This window comes from Mauremys mutica, chromosome 6 (genome assembly GCF_020497125.1).
Source record: "Mauremys mutica isolate MM-2020 ecotype Southern chromosome 6, ASM2049712v1, whole genome shotgun sequence".
Taxonomy (NCBI): domain Eukaryota; kingdom Metazoa; phylum Chordata; order Testudines; family Geoemydidae; genus Mauremys; species Mauremys mutica.
The window spans coordinates 12,417,628-12,436,163 of NC_059077.1; the positions used below are offsets into that span (position 1 = coordinate 12,417,628).

Genomic DNA, 18,536 nt, shown 5'->3' on the forward strand with positions numbered 1-18,536 from the left:
ACTTCAGTGTGAGGCAAACCAGAGCATGAATTTACCGTGCACTAGTTTGCCATGCAGCAATGTCCTATGTGGTGCTAACAGTTCTGTAGTGAATTCTGACCTACTCCCATTTGGCGACAGCCAGGGCAGTGTAGATTAACACTCTGGCTTGCTGTGCACTAACATCCCAGGTCGACTGGCTCTGAGTGACTTGCTTAAGGTAAAATACTGTGACCGATTGGATCACAGAAAACCCCTTGGGAACTGCGAACTGATGTGCTGAGACTACCCCTGAGCCTGTTTCCCCTGGCAGCTTGGGACTTCAGTGGCCTGCCTGGTTTAAGCCAGACACGCTAGCCTGCTGCAAACCCAGACCCAGGTCTAAACCATATCCCCTAAACACTGCAAGCTTAACTGAAAACAGCTGACAGAAGTGTTCTTGTCTCTAACATCAGATGCCCAACTCCCAAGGGGGTCCAAACCCCAAATAAATCCGTTTTACCCTGTATAAAGCTTATGCGGGATAAACTCATAAATTGTTCGCCCTCTATAACACTGATAGATATGCACAGCTGTTTGCTCCCCCCTCCCTGGTATTGATACATACTCTGGGTTAATTAATAAGTAAAAAGTGATTTTATTAAATACAAAAAGTAGAATTTAAGTGATTCCAAGTAATAACAGACAGAACAAAGTGAATTACCAAGCAAAATAAAATAGAACATGCAAGTCTATGCCTAATACAGTAAGAAAACTGAATACAGATAAAACCTCACCCTCAGATATTTCAATAAACTTCTGTCACAGACTGGACGCCTTCCTAGTCTGGGCACAATCCTTTCCCCTGGTACAGCCCCTGTTCCAGCTCAGGTGGTAGCTAGGGGATGTCTCATGATGGCTGCCCCCTTTGTTCTGTTCCACACCCTTATATAGCTTTGGCACAAGGAATCTTTTGTCTCCCTGGGTCCCCGCCCCTTGTTCTAAATGGAAAAGCACCAGGTTTAAGATGGATTTCAGTACCAGGTGACATGGTCACATGTCACTGTGAGACCCCAAGCCTTCATTCCTTCCAGCCTAACTCACAGGAAGGCCTGCCTGCAAACAGAGCCATCCACAGTCAATTGTCCTGGTTGATGAGAGCCATCAAGATTCCAAACCACCATTAATGGCCCACACTTTGCATAACTACAATAGGCCCTCAGAGTTATATTTCATATTTCTAGTTTCAGATACAAAAGTGATACATTTATACAAATAGGATGATCACACTCAGTAGATTATAAGCTTTGTAATGATACCTTACAAGAGACCTTTTGCATGAAGCATATTTTAGTTACATTATATTCACACTCATCAGCATGTTTTCATAACATCATATAGAGTGCAACGTCACAGTGAAGTCTGTGGCAGACAAGAGAATTGAACTCGTGGGGTCTGTCTGAATGAGAGGGACATGAGCCTCTAGCAGGTAGCACCTGGTTTATTGTTAGTTTAGGAAAGATCTTGCAGATGTTACCGAAAGGCTATATGAGAACCAGGCCTCCCAAGATGAAACAAACAAAGCTGGATGTCGTCGGTATAAGGTTTCACTTGGGCCGAACAAAAGAGATGGCCTTAGGCTTAGAGGATAAGAGATTCCACATTTTCGGCTTTGATCTGTACCGGAAGATTTATTCTAATAAACCTCTGAGGTTTATTACAAACACTCATCTTGTAGTACGATACATACTAAGAATAAGTAGTCTGTATGATGATATTGCTGTCTTTTAATTTCCTACATGCGGATGTTTTTTCAGTGGGTGTGCAGCATGCATGTTCAATCCCTAGTATGCCAGCCAAGATGGCAGCTGTTATGAATGCAAAAGTTCTAAGGAAATAGGTATTTATGTGCTCAATCAGCCCACTGGCCCATGTAATCCAGGATCTTGTCTCAGCTAGCAGCCAATGCAAGAGGCTTCAGAAAAAAGTGTAAAGCTTCCACCCTGGACAATAATGGCATTGGAGGACACGTAACATTTCTTCCTCACTCCTGGGAGTTTGTGGCTGGCTTGTGTGCGAAAGCAGGAAGGTTTATATGCTTTAAAGATTTCATGTCCGGTTTAATGCAGCTACCCAGCTTGTGCACACGTAATGCAACTGCTGGCTTTTGTGGAGGCGTCTTTGGAAATGTGGTCACGGGCATACAGATGACTTTGATCATGAATTTGAAGAGATGGAAGACATCTATGAGGCTTTGTTCCTGATGGGGTATTCTAGAGGAAGACCTATTGGATAGCCTTTGTGGTGGTTATTTGCATACCTCTCTGACAGACTTGCTTTTCTTTTGCAGGTGCTCCTTTTCAAAGGTCTCAGCACCCTCATGCTACCTCCTGCCGGCACTTCCATCTGGGCCCCCAACCTCAGATCTCAGCTGACTTCCCTCTCCCTCACCCTGTCCAGCCACAGCCAGGGCTGAACCCTCACATGGCGACAGCTCACCAGCATAACGGCCCGCTACACCAGCCCCTACCACCTCTGCCAGCCCTGCCGTTTCAGGATGTGACAGGACCCTCCTTCCTACCTCAGGCGCTACACCAGCAATACCTCCTCCAGCAGCAGCTCCTTGAGGCCCAGCACCGCAGGCTCATGCCTCATCCCAGGTGAGTGACATTTCCACCAAGAAATCGGGCAGCCAGCTACAAGCCATGAACTAACCCACCCCAGCCAGCCTATGGCTCACAAGGGCGATGTCTCTTCTTACATTCGAGACATGACCATACAAGCTCAGCCCTAAGGTAGCTGGGGCTGACACTCAGTGTCGTCAATGGGGCTCACACACATTTAAATCAGGGCTGAGTTTGGCTCCATGTCCTGTTCGTGGAGCGCAGTAAAACAAAGTTGATGTCAAAGTTGACTTGTTGGATGTCAAAGGACATTCTACACACACCTGACCTGCTGGAGGGGATAAATATCCCTGGCCTGATTTTCAGATGCACAAGTCCATGAGACCTTCCGAGGTTAGAATGGAGGGATGCCCCTGTCCTCTTAGGGTCTGAAAAGTGGTTCTGAACAAATGATATCCTGGGGCCTCGTCTTTCACTCACTTCCTATGACATTTGGTTTCGAACTGCCTGTGCCATAGATTCAGCCGGCACCAAAGCTGTGGTCTTTGAGGGTCAGGTATCTTCAAGAGGAAGAGAGTCTGCAGAGCAGATTTTCAACTTCTGTTGCACCTATGCAATTGCATGGGGATCCAGAGTACAACCACCTAGATCGAGGTGGGCAAACTTTTTGGCCTGAGGACCGCATCGGGTTTTGGAAATTGTATGGAGGGCTGGGTAGGGGAGGGCGTCGTGGACTGGCCCCCACCCCCTATCTGCCCCCCCCGGGACTCCTGCCCCATCCAACCTCCCCATTCCCTGATGGCCCCCCCCCGGGACCACTGTCCCATCCAGCCCCCCTGCTCCCTGTCTCCTGACCGTCCCCAGAACCCCTGCCCCTGACGGCCCCCTGCCACCCCATCCAACCCCTTCTCCTTCCTGACTGCCCCCCCAGGGCCCCTGTCCCCATTCAACCCTCCTGTTCCCCGCCCTCTGACCGCCCCGACCCCTATCCACATCCCTGCCGGCTGACCACCCCCCACAAACTCTCCTGCTCTCTACCCAACCCCCCCACCCCGTCTCCTTACTGCGCTGCTTGGAGCACCAGTGGCTGGTGGCACTACAGCCGTGCTGCCCGGCTGGAGCCAACCACGCCGTTGTCACTGCGCAGCACAGAGCACCGGGTCAGGCCGGGCTCTGCAGCAGCGCTGCCCCAGGAGCTCACAGCCCCACTGCCCAGAGCATTGCGCAGACAGCGGAGCGAGCTGAGGCTGCGGGGGAGGAGGAGCAGCAGGGGAGAGACCGGGGGCGAGCCTCCTGGGCCAGGAGCTCAGGGGCCAGGCAGGAGGGTGCCGCGAGCCGTAGTGTGCCCACCTCTGACCTAGATAGAATGGGAAATGTAGCTGTTCCAGTAAGAGTGGCGTTCACAGTTGTGACTATGTATGAAAAAATCATTGAGTGATTCCTTACAGAAAACACCTGACTGATGTGCCCATAAAGCTCAGAAAACTCAGATGCATGAAGGAAACTCATTAAGAATATAAAATATATACATATATGTGTAAGTTTAGTGGTGGGTCCTAAAAGCACATGGGAGATCAGAATAGGTGAAAGTTACACAAAGGTAATGGGGACAACATTTGGCTTCTTAATTATAAGACTAGTTGGGGACATGCATTTAAAAGTACTAAGACAGAGTCTCTCACACTAGCGTAACTCACCTGAAGTCGTTGGAAGTACTGGTGTAAATAGCAGGAGAATCAGGATGACAGTTTTAAAACTGTACATAATCTATACTGGGCAACAGAGAAAATGGATAGTTTGTATGAGATATATAAATGTTTGCTGGAGGTTTCACAAGCATATAGGAGACTTTATCACATATTCTGGGTCTGTTCACTTATATGTGCATATTATGGGAAGGCAGAGGATCATCATTCTGGATGCAGGCTTGATGCTATAATCCAGCTGAATGCAGAGTAAATGATGCTTCTGATTTGAAGAACATTTTGTCAAGGAAGGCAACTTGGCTTCACACTGGACAGATGGCTGCAAAGAGAATAATTTTAACTCAGCAGAGATGGAAACTGATGTCAGGCCTTACTCTGCCTGCATTTCTTGAGAGAGTGGCTTGTATAAAATATAGGATGGGGAGACCTATTTGAAAACATATGGAAACCATTTGTGGGTTATATTAATGGATCGAGAATTAAAGCATGAAACTTTGCAATAATGCTGTGTTTGGAAGGATTGCTGCAAAGTGAAGGTTCCTGCTTTTCATGTGTTTTCCTTGTTAAAGGTGTTTTCTTATACTCTTCTTGTGTTTGTTTTGTTTTGCATGGGTCAGTTCTTTAAGTGGGTTTAATGATTAGTAGCAAATATATTTGTGGCTAGGGTAATGATGATATGTTTATTACTTAGTCGTACACTGCACTCTTCTGAAACCATACTGTGCAGTTCTACATAAAAATGTCCTCAGACGATCACATCAGTGGTACATCTAGTCAATGAGTTGTTGACTTTGTGGTCATGGGCTCCTGAGGGATTCACAAATCAGGTAATAGGTTCACAACCTCTGTGCCTTTCTCACAATGTTACATGGGTGATGCCAGCTATAAGGGAGGGAGTTCTCAGACAGTCCCAGTATGGAAAAGGTCAAGAAATGCTCATCCAGTCCAGCATCCTGTTCAGGGAAACAGCCAGTACCAGAGGAAGCTGCAAGAATCTCTGTTGCTGGCAGCTGTGGAATAGCCTGTTTACAAGGAAAGTTTCTTTCCAACCCTTAATAAGGAGAATCTGGTTTATGTCTTGCAGCATGTGGGTTCTATTGTGACTCTGTGAAAAATGGAACCTCTTTACTCAGCAGATTAACTCCATTTGGGCCATATCTAGAGTTCTTTACTTAGATTTACTCCGTCTTTGCTCAGGCAAACTGCCATCAGTATCAGTGTATGCAGTGTAGTTGTCCCTCACTCCCCTCATCAACATCACTGGGAGTTTGACTACATAACAACTGAGCACACAGGTGTGACCCTTTGTATGTTCAGATCCTCATCTGTGTACTTCAGGTCTTGTTTACACACAGGTTTTGTCTCTCTCTAACTATATCAGTTTAGAAACAGATATTGTTAAAGCAGAGCAACCTCATAGTGCGGATTCAGTTCAAGTAGTCAAGAGCTGTGAGTAGAGCAGCCCTTAGACACAGCTTGTGCTACCTCCTTCTTCTCTTAGCGCTGCAAAGACAAAACAACTAAAGGAGAGCAAGCTGGGGGCTATTCTGGCATATCAGCAAGAGAAGCAATATCATGAAATTCCAGGGTTGTTATTCCGAAGCCTAGAACATCAGAGTCAGTGTGAAGTGAAGGATACAGCTGCAAGCATGGTTGAGAGCTCTCTTTTGTTTAGACTGTCACCAGGTTGAATTGTCACTGGAATTCACAGTCTGTTACCGTCCAATTTTTAAGTGTTCAGCCATTTTGACTTTACAAACTCCACCCCTGGGTTGTACAGATACAATGAGGCATGTGTCTATGGATCGCCTGGAGTCCTAGACCACTGTGATATCAGAGATAACTCAACCAATCACCGCCAGCTTTACTTAGGGCTACCAACCCTCCAGGATTTTCCTGGCCTCTCCAGGAATTAGAGATTAATCTTTAATTAAAGATTGTGTCATCTGATGAAACCTCCAGGAATACCTCCAACCAAAGTTGGCAACCCTATTTACAGCTAATTTGCATGCCACAGTTTCATTGGCTGTATGAAGGAGACTGCACAGATGGTGGGTTGCTTGGCCCAACTGCCACACTCAGCTGCTACTACCTGTTGACTAAATTCCAGGGGCCGGGCCAAATTCTTCTCCTAGTTACCATTTGTGGAGACGCATGTGGAACCCCATTCATAACAACAGGTTAGTAAGGTGAATGTGGAGACAAGGATGGAGACAGAGGCTATAACGGGGTGCTGAATTAGGTTTGCAGATTCTGTATTACAATTGACTTACCCATAGCCAGTAAGTATATCTTTTGACTTACAGCTTTGAGGCTGTTTGTGGTGCTGATGCTCAAAAATAACATACTTTTGTTTTTGCTTGTCAACGGAGTAAGTTTGGATAAAGTGCTGGAAAAGGACTGAGGTGACCTGGATTCTGCTCCTGGCTCTGCCACTGACCTTCCATGTGATCTTGGGCAAGTCCCATCTCCGCTCTCCCTCTCATCCCTGATGTGTCTTGTCTGTCACCCCTTAAAAGTGTGACCATTTCTATTGCTGCTGTTTTCTTGCCTTATTGACTATTATGTGCTTAGGATGTGATATAAAAATAAAATTCCACAGAAGAGCAATAACTTCCCCCCCTCTGTTTTGAAGGAAGGAAGATGTGTTTGGTGAGGGAGCTCTAGGTGCACAATGTTTTACCTAGCAATCTGCCCATATCTTACCCCTCTGACAGCATTTGGCCATGTCCTTCTCATCTCTAAACACACTTGCCTTTCTCCTCACCCCTGCAGGCGGACTCAGGAGCGCATGTCTGTTCAACCTCATCGGTTACACCCAGGCTTTGACTTCGGCCATCAACTGCAAACTCCTCAACCCATGGGACCCCAGCCCAGGTATCTAGCTGAAGGCACAGACTGGTAAGTCTTTCATTTCCCCTGGTGTTTTGGATGAGGCATAATACCAAAGCCATAAGCAACCGTGATCATTAAAGATCATGGCCCCTGGGTATTATGGGAAAATGTTTATATTTTGACTCGCTATAATAAATTAATAATAATGTTCCCATGGCACTTTTCACAATACGATAAAACTTTGCACTTGTATAGCAAGTAGGGGCATTAACCCCAGAGGCCCAACCAGGCCCCAGCTCCGGTAATTACATTTCCCTGTCTATGTGCCTCCTGCAGTTTTAGTTACATCTAGTGGGTCAGATTTTCTGCTGCATACAGTATGCTGGGTGCGGCAGACTGTCATGGAGCCAGTTACAACACCCTGATTCTCTGCCTTAGCCTCTAGTCAAACTAGAGCAGACTGGAGGCTGCTCTCGACGGTCCTAGTTGTCTCTAGTTTCCTTCTGCATTGGTCCTGGCCACTGGGATTTGTTTTGTTTGTTTCCTTTTTTTAAGAACCAAGGAAATTACACACAAAACTATGTCAGCGGCACATTATGAAAGTTGCAAAGTCAGGCACCCAAAAGTTGGGAAATGCCAGAATTAAGCTTGCACATCTTAATTGTATCCCCTTGCGCATAAGCTTTATGAGACAGTCTTTAGTTATATGATCACATACTATTTATTCAGCAGGACTCCTGCCTCATTCAGTGCACAGGAGGGTGATGCTCTGGGGATGAATCAGGGCTGTGTAGGGAAGGAGGCTGTTGTCTGTAGAACCCCTGTTACTTTGGTTGCAGCAGTTGGAAGGTGTGTATCTATTGTGCGCCTGGGAGATTGTAGGCCTAAGCTTGCCCACGACTAAAGGCCACCCTCCACCTGAGCAGGAGGGGCCAGTGGTCCCAGGCCACAAGTAAATGCAGGGGACAGCAAATGAAAAAAACAGGAGTGGGCGTGCAGGTCATAGGAGAAAACTCCGGCATCCAGAGAGCAGAGAGCCCCAGACAGTACCCACTGCTCCTCAAAGGCATCCAGGGAGTCAGTGGATGCTGCCCAGAGGAACTCTGCCCAGACGTGTGACCGGAAATAGAAGAAAAGCTGCCTATACCACCTGGGATTCCCAGGTGGTCTCTCATCCAAGTACTAGCCAGGCCCAGGGTTAGTTTAGCTTCTGAAATCAGACAAGGGCTTTGGCTACACTTGCACTTCAAAGCGCTGCCGCAACAGCGCTGCCGCGGCAGCGCTTTGAAGCGCTAAGTGTAGTCAAAGCGCCAGCGCTGGGAGAGAGCTCTCCCAGCGCTGTCCGTACTCCACCTCCCTGTGGGGAATAACGTACAGCGCTGGGAGCCGCACTCCCAGCGCTGGGGCTTTGACCACACTGGCGCTTTGCAGCGCCGTAATTTGCAGCGCTGGAGAGGGTATGTTTTCACACCCTGCTGCAGCGCTGCAAATTTGCAAGTGTAGCCAAGGCCAAGATCAGGTGCATTCTATCTGTTACGGCCTTGGAAGGTGTGTAGTGGATGAGGCAGGGACTGCAGGGAAGAGGAAGGAGGATCTCTTGGTTAAGGCAGTTGAATGCTGCCCAGGAGAGCTGGATTCTATCCTTGCCTCTGTCACCATGTTATTGTGCAGTGGGAGGCAATTCATTTAAACCAAACTTTTCACAGGAATTGTGTGTTCCTCATTTTCCGGGTTCCTAATTTGAGAGCCTGAGGTCTGATTTGTGGAAGTGCTGAATACTCACAGCTAAAACTGAAGTCAAGGGGAGCTGTGCTTGGAACAGATACAGAGCTGTGTAATGCTAAGTACTCTGAAACATCAGGTTCTAGATGTCTCAAATTGGGCACCCAAAACTAGTAGATAATTTTGACTTTAATCTCTTTGTACCTCAGTTCCCAATCTGTAAAATGGGGATAATAGCACCCCTCATCTCCCGAGGGTGTTCTGAAAATAAAGAAATAAATTAATACTTGTGAAGTGCTCGGCTTCTGTAGCGACGAGAATGACAGAAAAGCCCACCGGGAAATTAATCATTCCATTGTCAGGACACGGTTTGAATAGTGTGCAGTGAAAAAGGCGTGTGTCTACATTGAACGATGAGGGAAAAACAAATTATTGAATAGCTGCTCAATAAATGAGCACAGTCCAGTCTGCACACTGAATGTGGTGGGGCTGCTGTAGAAAAAATAGCATGTGGTGATGTAATTAAAGACTGGAACATAATGCATATGCACAAGGGGGACGAATTAAGGTTGCATAGACAACCTGAACTCTGGCATTTCCTAATTTGTGACTTTGGAACCTTTGAAGTTCAGTATAAATATGGCCTGATTCTTCTGTCTCTTTTTCTCGAGCATTCCCATTATTGAAACCAACGAGAGCAGAATTTGGCCCAGTTTCTATGCGCTGACAAGTGCTTTAGGTTCTCTCTAGATGGAATAGTGCTGTGCTGTGCTGTCTGTATATGTGTGTGTGTGTGTGTGTGTGTGTGTGTGTGTGTGTGTGTGTGTGTGTGTGTGTGTGTGTGTGGTGTTAATTATGCTCATTATAAAGCACCACTTAACTTCCTATTTTTGCCTTGGTTGTTCAATAATCTTATAAAACTGAAGGAGTGGCTGTCAGGAAATCATATAGTATATGTGTATATATACCTTTGGGTGACTCATCTCCCCTCAGGGTGCTTGTACTAACTAGTCTACCCAGTGACAGATGTAAAAACATTCCTGTAACGTATTAATACATCAGTGGAGACTGCGTTCACTTGAAGGCAAGGGAGTGTATTTTTACATGAAAAGAGGATGGGTAGAATTGCTGAAAGTGATCAGGTATCTCCAGCAGTCACACCTTTATTAAAACATAAAACATTCCCTTTGTCCCACAAATTGTCTTCTGAATATGCAGTTAGTGAATCTGCTCTAACCTGTTATCCTGGCTCTAATCCTTCAGTTATTATTTCCAAGTGAGATGAGTCCTACAGGCATTGCAACAAGACGTGAATCTATAATGTCCATGCATCAGAATGCTGTGCTGGTACTGGCTTGTGCTATGTTGGTAGTGGTTGTTTTTGCTTTCCCCAGCTGGCTTGTCATATTTATTCATTTCAAAATGCTCAGAAAACATCCAATATGGTCTGTTAGTTGAGATCCTCCTGCCTGAGAAGCAACATCATGTAGTGGGTGTGATTTTTTTTTTTTAAAGTTAGGTATACAATTGTGTGGTTAATTTGGTGATGCAATTATAGTGCTGCAGTTGCATGTGTACATTGTGTAATTGTGCAGACACGTGACATGCACTTGAGGATGCCTCGTCATATGAATAGGATACCCATCTATCTGACTTTTCCCGTCACATGCTGTATAACCTTAGACAATTAACTTCACCTTGGTGGGCCTCTGTTTCTTTTGCCATGTTTTATCTATTTTGACTGTGAGATCTTTGGGGCAGGGATTGTTTCTCGTGTGTGTTTGTACAGCTCCTAGCAGAGTGGGGCCATGACCTCATTTGGGGCCTCTAGGCACTAGAGTAATTTACATTATAATTGGTGTGGTGGGGGAGGAAAGGGATTTAACACTCTTGGGGTGGGCCTGTCATGAAACAATTTGTTTACTGTTCTCCATGTAACTCAGTCCTCTCCAGCATGGTCACAACACCATGCACTCTGTGGGTCTAAGGGCTCAGGGAAGGTTAGTGAGACGATTCTTTGGGATACATGCTATGACTCGGGTATCCTGGGGGGAGCCAGCTGAGGTCACTCAACTAGAGTGGGCTGCAAAGAATGGGGTAGACAATCCCCAAAGCTGGTGGATATTCCAATACTTAGATTTACCAAGCCAGCACTAAGCAGCTTCTGTTATATCTTACTGGTTATTCAGAAGTCCAAAACACAGTTCCTTTAAAGTAACCCAGCCTCAGGCCTCCACCTAGTTACCCAAGTCAGATATGATGAAGATTAATGAAAATCTTATTTCATCGTATACAAAATTCTACCAATTCCAAAGGATCGGACACATTACCAACCAGGTTAATGAATATTCCAGTTCTTACCCAAACACATGCTTACAGACAATTCTTAATAACTAAACTAAAATGTATTAAAAAAGAAAGAGAGAGAGTATGGTTAAAAGATCAATATAAATACAGACGAGTTCAATACCTGAGGTTCAGATTCATAGCAGCGATGGTAAGCTGTATAGTTGCAAAGAGTTCTTTTAGATTTTAGTCCACAGATTATAGTCCAATGTCCAATATCATATTTAGGGCGGTCCAGTTAGCACTGGGATCTCAATCTTGTGGCTTAAACTTCCCCTGCATTGAGCATCAAGCAGATCTGAGATAAAAAAGATTGGGACCCAAGCATCTTTTATACAGTTCAGGTCTTCTTTGATACGTTAGAGTCCCCTGGGGAACAATAGGCCCTCATTTTTTAAGCATTATTCACACAGATTAACATAAGGCAATTGCCTGTTTTTCCACCATTCATAGGTGATTTGCTATACACTTCAAAGAGAGATGAATACAGAGATATCCCACGTTTACAGTTCATTTAAATGCTAGGATGTTCCTTTAGCTCTGAATTAACAGAATACAGCATACACAGGGACTGTTGATTACATTGTTAACCACTACCTGTATATAAGGAGGAGTCCTTGTGGCACCTTAGAGACTAACACATTTATTTGGGCATAAGCTTTCATGTATTTATACCTGCTCCTGTATTTTTCACTTCATGCATCTGATGAAGTGGGTTCTAGCCCACGACAGCTTATGCCCAAATACATTTGTTAGTCTCTAAGGTTCCACAAGAACTCCTCATTGTTTTTGCTGATACAGATGAACACGGCTACCACTCTGAAACCTGTACCCATATCTATGTAAATACACAAAAAACACCAACATTATCTCCCCATATGTCTTTAAGGGTTGAATTTGAGTCATTCATCCTGCATCATGTTTAACCCTGTCTGACCATGCATCACACATGCTGTGCTCAGGCTCTGTGCTACAAGTGAGGGGTGTGATTTCCCTGCTGGTGTCTGCAGACTTGGGCTAGCACTCCTTGAGTTAGTGTGAGTATAAATAGCAGGGTAGCCATGGTAGCACTGGTAACGGAGGCTTGGCTGTGCTGTGCCGAGTACAAACCTACATGAAAGCAGTGGGTATGTACTCTGTGTGGCTCAGCTGTGCGGCCCCTCTGCTGCTGCTGCTGCTACTGTGGCTACCTTGCTATTTATATTCACAGTAACTCGATGAGCACTAGTGCAAGTGCATGTACACGAACGAGGAAATCACACTGCGAGCTCATAGTGTAGATGGAGCCTCTGCTGACTTTCTCAGCTTCCTGCTGAAGGAGCAAAGCCCTGCTGCTCGGCCCTCAGCCCTAGCAATCAGTACCCAGTGGTGTGCATTTCAAAGCACTCTATTCAAGGAAAAGAACTAGAAATCGGTGGCTGATGGTAGGCACCTAAAATGCACATTTAGACACCTGTATAATAGTGATTTGGTTTGCAGAGGCGTAAATATCCCAACTTTCTCTCACCCTAAATGGAGCTGTGGGTGCTCAGCATCTTTGAAAATCTGGCCACTTTTAGGTAGATGCCAAAGTCTGGATTTGGGAGCCTCACTTTGGCCATCCAAATTTGAAAATATTGATCTTAGTTTTTAAAAGAAATGAAAGCGGATGTTCTCATCAACACTTCTAGGCCCCCACAGCCACAGGGAGGTAGGAAAACCCAAGATGCACAGACAGGAGAGGCTTAATGGTCTCTTCTTAGACCCTGATCCTGCAAAGACATCCATGCAAACAGCCTCCGGCACCAACCCCAAGTTCCAATGGCTACAGTAGAGCTAGGCATCGATGCAGGGGTCTTCTGGGGCAGATGCCATTGTAGGAATGGGCCCCTAGATTATAATAAGGTCCTTGAAAGCAAAGAGTCGTTACTCTCTCTGTATAGCATCATGCATACCTATGTCACTATTATGTACAGGTCTGTCTCATCTTACGCGGGGGTTCCATTCTGCGGTTAGCGCGTAAAGCGAAAACCGCGTATAGTCAAAATTACATTGAGTTGAATGGCGGATGGAATCACCCACGCTACAGAAACGGTATTTAAATTGTTATTTTTCTCTTTTTTTGTTTTGTTTTTGCCAGCCGCGTAAAGCTGAAATCACGCACGTTAAATGCGCGTAAGATGTGACAGACCTGTATGTCTATCATAATAACTAGCAGTAGAGCCACGAATAGACAACTGGATCACACTGCTTCTCCCTTCCTCTCTCTCTGTGAATTCTTAATCTTATCTTTTCCATACTAAGTATTACTGGGGCAGCTTTTAAATCTCTCCTCATATGTCAGTCTCCCTCCTGCAACACCTTGCATCCTTCTGTGGGCCTTCTTCTGGTCTGAGGCTTGGCAGCCCTGCTCCATTTGAGATCCCGCATGACAGGAGGCATGGTACAGCCAAGCAAAGGGCAGGAATAGGCCAGAGGAATGGGCATTGGAGTTCTCTCCTCCCCTCAGGATGTTTCAAGCAGCAGTGCTGCCAAAGACTTCTACAGTGACTGTGTCTTCCTGTCTGTCATCCGCTGCTGAGGGAAAGCAGCTTCCACAGTCACTTGAAGAAATGTTTTGATAGCTCATAACGAGCCTCAGTGCCAGCTGCTCTCTTCCTCCACTTAAGGAAAAGGAAGTTTGAGGATGGAATAAAAAGGCAATCCCTCCGTTCTCATTAGCTTCACTTTGGCAAGTGCTAATACAGTGGTTATTAGAGTGCCTGCTTTTGTAATTCTGATAAAGTGACCAACATTCAAAGCACTGTTTGCTACAAGATTTCTCTTGCTGGTGAGCCAAGGGATCTGTTAATTGAATTACTGATGGAGATAACATGCTAGCTCTCTGCCCTTGGACTCCAGGAATCAAGAGGGTGGGGTTTGCCAGCACGGTTTAACTCACAGGTTTGTGTCTGTGTGTGCGTGCACAGGAGGGATCCCCGCTGGAGGGCTTATGGAGATCATAAATTTCTGTCTAGAGAAAGTGTGAGAAATGCATTGAGACAAACTGTATCTTTTTTCTGAGTTTACAACAGTGGTGGAGTCTCCATCTCTAGATGTCTCCAGATCAAGATTAGAGGCCTTTCTGGAAGAGATGCTTTAGCCAAACACAAGTGGTTAAGCTCAACACAGGAGTAGCTGGGTTAAATTCTTTGGCCTGTGTCACACAGGAGGTCTGACTAGATGATCATCTAATCTATGAACAGACTAGATGGTCTAATGGTCTTTTCTGGCTTTAAAATTGATTAACTTTATCCTTATGACTCCAGCCCACTTTCTGTCCCGTTCCCCTCAGATGTATTCCTTTCCCCCTCCTATATATTGCTTCCTTGTCTTTGTTTTCTTTTAATAATAATTTTGCAGTTCAGAGGCTTTGGGCACCTGACTGATTAGGGTAAGGTATGTACCATCTCACTTTGTGCTGTGAACCACTGTGCTCTCATAAGCCAAGCAATCATAGATGAGCTTATCCCTGGGATGATAAATCTCCAGTGACTACACAAGTGCTGCAGAAAGCATTGTAGGTGGGACTCTGAGTCAGCATTGGACCATTTCCCCTGTGATCTGTTAGGTGGTTCTGTTCTATGGGCTGGGCCAGTTTTGAATATTATGTGAATTCCAGCTCTTGTTCCCACAGTCATATTTGACAAAGTCCTAGCGGTGTTCTGGCTTAACTCCAATTTGGGTGATTGGTATTATTCTGCCTACCTAAAATTCTCCTTGTAGTTTCAGTTATTCTCTCGCTGTGCCACTGTTGCTGTACTCTGTTAAACCGATGCTTTGTTTCACAGTGGAAGTGATTGCATTTTAGAGGCAGATGAGGCATCTCCTATGTTCGTAAAGTATATAAGCGAAGTATGATTAGTATTAATAAAAAAATAAAGTGGAATGGGCAGATTCTATAGCCAGTAGAATTACTCCAGATTTACACTGGCATGAGCGAAAACAAAATCTGGCATGTTCTGAACCTGTTGATTCACATTGCCTTACCCGTCATATCCTGGAGGACTAATAAGGCTACTAAATTTTTATTCATCCACCTATGAAGCCAGTGGGCCTATTTCTCTACTGCCTTGCACATATGCAAATCACGACTCTTACCACCACTTTACACACACCTTGTCAAGGTGTAAGTGACTTGCACAAAGAGCAAGACCGTGGAGAATCGGACCTAGTTCGTGCTGTAAAGCTGGAGTAACTACCGATGTCAGTGGCATCGCTCTGGATTTGCACCGTTGTAGCTGAGAATGGGACCCAATGAACTGCGTGCACAGTATGTGAGAGCATACTATGAATTGTAACTGGCAGCGTATAGGGGCTTAGAAATAAAGGGAGGCCGGTAAAAGAAAGATTGGATTTGTTTTTTCTTTATATATGTTTTTTTGGTCTCATTCTTACAGGGATCTTAGTGTTGATGCTGGACTGACACACGCCCAGTTCCAGGTCAGGCCAGTTCCTCAGCACTATCAACATTATTTAGCTACGTCTAGAATGCACCATTTCCCCAGAAACACATCCTCAACGCAGATGGTAAGTGAAACACTTCTGCCTGGAAATGTTTTATGCATTGTCTGCCAGAAGGCAGTCAAAATAAAGGCTGTTATCTTTCCATCACCTGTCTTCTAAGAGTCCCACTTATCTCTGGCTGTGGGAAGGAGTCTGCCTGAGAGGATAAGAGTGCGTCATTGTACTCATTGGGCAGGAAAAGTAAATCGGATTAGTTCTATTACCTTCAGTGGAGCTACACCGATTTTACACTAGCTGGCCCACAAAATCTAGACAGAATGGAAAAGATATGGAACACTGTACCACTGTAGATATTAGGGTAAATTCCGCTCCCAGATAACCCACTGTAAATCAATGGAGTAAATCAATGAAGTCAATGGAGTTGCTCCAGATTCATACTGGTTTAGCTGAGAGCAGAATTTGAGTAATTGGTCCTGATGCTCATGTAGACTAAGCATTATTTACACCATTCTGGCAATGTAAAGCAGCCTTGGAGTGTATTTAAATGTAACTTAATCCCTTTGTAGTGCAGAGTGCTGTAAAGGGACTTCAAGAGGTCAGACTAGAATCTAGATCAGGGGTAGGCAACCTATGGCACGGGTGCCGAAGGCGGCACACGAGCTGATTTTCAGTGGCACTCACACTGCCCGGGTCCTGGTCATCAGTCCGGGGGCTCTGCATTTAAATTTAATTTTAAACGAAGCTTCTTAAACATTGTAAAAGCCTTATTTGCTTTACATACAACAATAGTTTAGTTATATATTATAGACTTAGAGAAAGAGACCTTCTAAAAATGTTAAAATGTGATACTGGCACGTGAAACCTTAAATTAGGGTGAATAAATGAAGATTTATGAAGACCCCACTTCGGAAAGGTTGCCGACCCCTGATCTAGATGATCATGATGGTCCCTTCTGACCTTAAAGTCTCTGCATCTCTGAGAATCATTCCTGCTGTATCTCCTTCCACTCAAAAGGATCCTTGACACAAATCTTTGAAGCCTATTCCTATTAGCATTTTAAAGGAGACCAACAGCATGAACATCACCCAGGTATTTTTTTGATGAGGTGTTACCAGTATAACTCCTGCAGTTTGTTAAAACTAAATGAATTACACCTCTACCTCGATATAACGCTGTCCTCAGGAGCCAAAAAATCTTACCTCGTTATAGGTGAAACCACGTTATATCGAACTTGCTTTGATCCGCCAGAGCACGCAGCCCCGCCCCCCACCCCCCGGAGCACTGCTTTACCGTGTTATATCCGAATTCGTGTTATATCGGGTCGCATTATATCGGGGTAGAGGTGTATTCACTTTTCACCATTTATGGTATTCATTGTATGAGTTCAAAAATCATCAGTCAGATCCTCCCCCCAAAAAGCATGCTCTTAAAAACAAATGCTGTTTTGGGGCCCCTCTCCTGATTTGTGACTCTTTAAGAGAAGTCCCCACTATCTGGTTTGTGTGTGATTGTTTCAAGATGAGATTTTAATGGGGATTGGGAATCGATTATCCTCTACAACCTTTAGGCTGTTTGTTAACTTTCTGCTCTTCACTTGACACAGATGATGATGATCAGTTTCACTTTGGCCATGTCTACACTAGAGACTTCACAGTGGCACAGCTGTACCGCTGCAGCTGTGCTCTGTAAGGTCTCTGGTGTTGCTGCCCCATGCCGATGGGAGAGAGCTCTCCCATCAGCATCATTAAACCATCCCCAATGAGTGGCGGTAGCTATGTTGACAGCAGAGCGTCTCCCACCAACATAGTGTCATCCGCACCAGTGCTTCTAGCTGTGTAACTTATGTCGCTCAGGAGTGTGTTTTTTCATAGGCTTAGTGATACTCTCCTGCTAGCAGGATGTGTTTTGGATGTTGACCCACAGTGTTGCCAACCGTAGCAATTTTATTGTGTCTTGTGATATTTGGGGGGGGGGTGTGTGTGTGTGTCTGTTTTTTTTCCTTAAAGCCCCCAGCTCCTGGAATCATATGACTATGTGAGACTCCAAGCTTTCATTTTTTTCTTTAAAGTAAGTTTCTAGTTCTCCTGATTTCAAAGAAAAGCTTGACAGCGTGACTCGAATGCTATGTAAATGGCTAAAAACCAGAGGACAAATAAACAGAACCCGAAATTTATTGCTGATTATTTTTAAGCTGATCTCATGATTTTTGAATGCCTAGGGTTGGCAATACTGTACACAAAATTTTAAAAAATCACAATTGTATTTTTCCTGAGAGTAGATTTAATTAATAAAAACTCTATGATTTCTTTGTTTTAAAAGAAATCTTCATTTTGGGCCTCAAACTAGTTGTCAGTCTGCTCTGAAGTTTTGTACTTTAAAAAGATTTGATTTGAAGTCAGGGTTTTATGTGCTAATACAGGTAATTGTCTTCCCCCCTCCCACCCAGGTTGTCCATGAAATCAGAAACTACCCTTATCCTCAGCTTCAGTTACTTGCTCTTCAGGGACTGAATCCAAACAGGCACACGTCTGCCGTAAGGGAAAGTTATGAAGTAGGTACCTTCTGGTTTACATGATTGTTTCACCCTTTTTGCTTCCCTTGGAACCTGCGTATGTCCTGTCATACATTTTTAAAACTGTTAGCTAGAGAACAGCTGTTCCAAACTGGAATATATGAACTAGGTCCAGGAACACTAAATAGATGAGGGAGGGAGAGCTCAGTGGGTTGAGCATTGGCCTACCAAACCCAGCATTGTGAGCTCAATCCTTGAGGGGGCCACTTGAGGGGATCTGGGGCAAAATCAGTACCTGGTACTGCTAGTGAAGGCAGGGGCTGGACTCAATGACCCTTCAGGGTCCCT

The 18,536-nt window shown here is 45.0% G+C and overlaps 1 protein-coding gene across 4 annotated transcripts in view; it reads left to right on the plus strand.

Annotated features, from left to right (window-relative positions):
• The window catches only part of RNF165 (ring finger protein 165), an 86,423-nt gene that overhangs the window by 57,286 nt on the left and 10,601 nt on the right, over positions 1–18,536 (plus strand). For all 4 annotated transcript variants that reach the window (XM_045020421.1, XM_045020418.1, XM_045020420.1 and 1 more), the window contains 4 exons: positions 2,309–2,618; positions 7,064–7,189; positions 15,610–15,739; positions 18,123–18,227. In XM_045020421.1, coding sequence (XP_044876356.1) covers positions 2,443–2,618; positions 7,064–7,189; positions 15,610–15,739; positions 18,123–18,227 — 537 coding nt within the window. In that variant the 5' untranslated portion in view covers positions 2,309–2,442. The remainder of the gene's footprint in view (positions 1–2,308; positions 2,619–7,063; positions 7,190–15,609; positions 15,740–18,122; positions 18,228–18,536) is intronic.